The sequence below is a fragment of the Colobus angolensis genome, unplaced genomic scaffold (genome assembly GCF_000951035.1).
Source record: "Colobus angolensis palliatus isolate OR3802 unplaced genomic scaffold, Cang.pa_1.0 Scaffold6547, whole genome shotgun sequence".
NCBI classification, from domain to species: domain Eukaryota; kingdom Metazoa; phylum Chordata; class Mammalia; order Primates; family Cercopithecidae; genus Colobus; species Colobus angolensis.
The window spans coordinates 6164-8154 of record NW_012120207.1 but is presented as its reverse complement, the minus strand read 5'-3'; the positions used below and the strand labels follow the sequence as shown (position 1 = coordinate 8154).

The following is a 1991-nucleotide window of genomic DNA, read 5'->3' as shown; positions in this document are numbered from 1 at the left end:
AAGAGTGGGGAGGAGAGGCCTGGGCTGGGCCCTTCAAAGGCTCTCACCCTGTGAGGCCGGAGCTCAGCCCAGCCCCAGGAGGGGAGTTGGGAGGCTCGGAGCCTGGGCGTGGATGGGCCCAGGGCCACAGGGCCAGGAAGGATGAAGGCCGTGGCCTTTGCTTGAGGAGGCATTTTCCCTGGAAGGAGGCGGGCCCAGGGGTTCTGTGCATGCCGGACTAGAGGAGGGGCAGGGGCGGGCAAGAGCTGGGGTCAAGGACCCCTCCTCCCCTCTGTGTGAGTGGCTCTGGCTGGCCCCAGGCCCGGGCTGGCGGGAAACCCCTCCCAGCCCTCACTGGCCCCTTCTTCCACAGGAAGGCCAGGCCCCTGACCCTAGCCCTGTCCCAGGCCCACCCACGGCTGCAGCCTCTCAACAGCCCCCTGGTGAGTAGCAGGAGTGGTGACCATCTCAGTTCAGGCTGTTCACAAAGCCTGGACTAGGGACTTCCTGGGGATGGGTGGTGGTTAGGGGGTGCCTTATGATCATCTCTGTCTGCAGGTGGGAGTCCCCTCTCGGAGGAGCCACCCCCAAGCCCAGGGGAGGAGGCTGGGCTGGTAAGGAGGGCTAAGTGGGAGGAGCTGATGGTTGAGCACCTCCTATTCAGGGCCTGGCCTGAGTCCACCCTGTTCTCTGCCTTTTCCACCCCAGCAACGGTTCCAGGACACAAGTCAGTATGTGTGTGCAGAGCTGCAGGCCCTGGAACAGGAGCAGAGGCAGATAGATGGGCGGGCGTCTGAGGTGGAGATGCAGCTGAGGAGCCTTATGGAGTCAGGTGGGGCATGCATCTGGGGGTCCCTTCCCCAACACGTCACTAGGTCTGCCCCGCTCTGCAGCTGTTCCTGACCTTGGGAGGAGCTGGGAAGAGGCACGGCTGGCGTCAGCGTTCCCATTTTACAGCCAGGCATGCTGAGGCCCTGAAGTGGCTTCCTCAAGGCACACAGTTCTGGCTTCTGGGATGTCACAAGGGAGCAAACTCCCTCCCCCAACCCCCAGCTGCCCTACCCTGATACCGGGGGCAGGGGCAGGCCTGGTGACTGTCCCTGTCCAATGCAGGTGCCAACAAGCTGCAGGAGGAGGTGCTGATCCAGGAGTGGTTCACCCTGGTCAACAAGAAGAACGCTCTTATCCGGAGGCAGGACCAGCTGCAGCTGCTGTGAGTGCTGGCGCTGGGCCAGGAGAGCAGAGGGACTCTGAGCTACTTTGGTTAGGGTTCTTCACTGCTTTGTTCTTCCTACAGAGATCTTTTTGACAAATGATTCCTCCTCCATCTGACTGTTTTTGCCCTAACCAATTTGCTGCTTAAAGTGTAACACTGGCCGGGTGTGGTGGCTCCCGCCTGTAATCCCAGCACTTGGGGAGGCTGAGGCAGGTGGATCACCTGAGGTCAGGAGTTCAAGACCAGCCAACATGGTGAAACCCCATCTCTACTAAAAATACAAAAATTAGCCAAGTATGGTGGCACGCGCCTGTAATCCCAGCTACTCGGAAGGCTGAGGCAGGAGAATTGCTTGAACCCGGGAGGCGGAGCTTGCAGTGAGCTGAGATCCGGCCACTGCACTCCAGCCTGGGCAACAGAGCTAGACTCCGTCTCAAAAAAAAAAAACAAACAAACAAACAAAAAAACAGAAAAAGAAAAAAAAAAAGAGGAATTTGAGTTAGACATGAGGAAGCACTGGAATTCCCATGAGGCCTGGCATGAGGAAGCTCCGCTGCTGCTGAGGCTGGATTTCTCCACTCTCCTGCCTTTGCCTGTCCCGTCAGCTCAGCACTCTCTATGTCCCTGGCCTGCCCATGGGTTCTTACAGTGTGTATGAAAGCCTTTTGCAAGGTGGCACTGAGGCTCTCTGCAGATTGCTGTCAAAAAAAGGGGAGCTGTGTGTTTCCTTAGATTCCTTTCTAGAAGCCCTGCAGCTCCCAGGTCACACAGGGCTGGGCTTTCTCCTATTTTACAT

General features: G+C 58.2%; 1 protein-coding gene across 1 annotated transcript; it reads left to right on the top strand.

Annotated features, from left to right (window-relative positions):
- Positions 1 to 352: 352 nt before the first annotated feature.
- Positions 353 to 1654, top strand: LOC105500270 (EH domain-binding protein 1-like protein 1; the record flags this gene model as incomplete). Its single annotated transcript, XM_011925701.1, has 4 exons — positions 353 to 422; positions 538 to 593; positions 688 to 811; positions 1093 to 1654. Coding segments are annotated over 4 exons (354 nt in total), but the record flags the coding sequence as incomplete, so codon positions are not given.
- Positions 1655 to 1991: the final 337 nt, after the last annotated feature.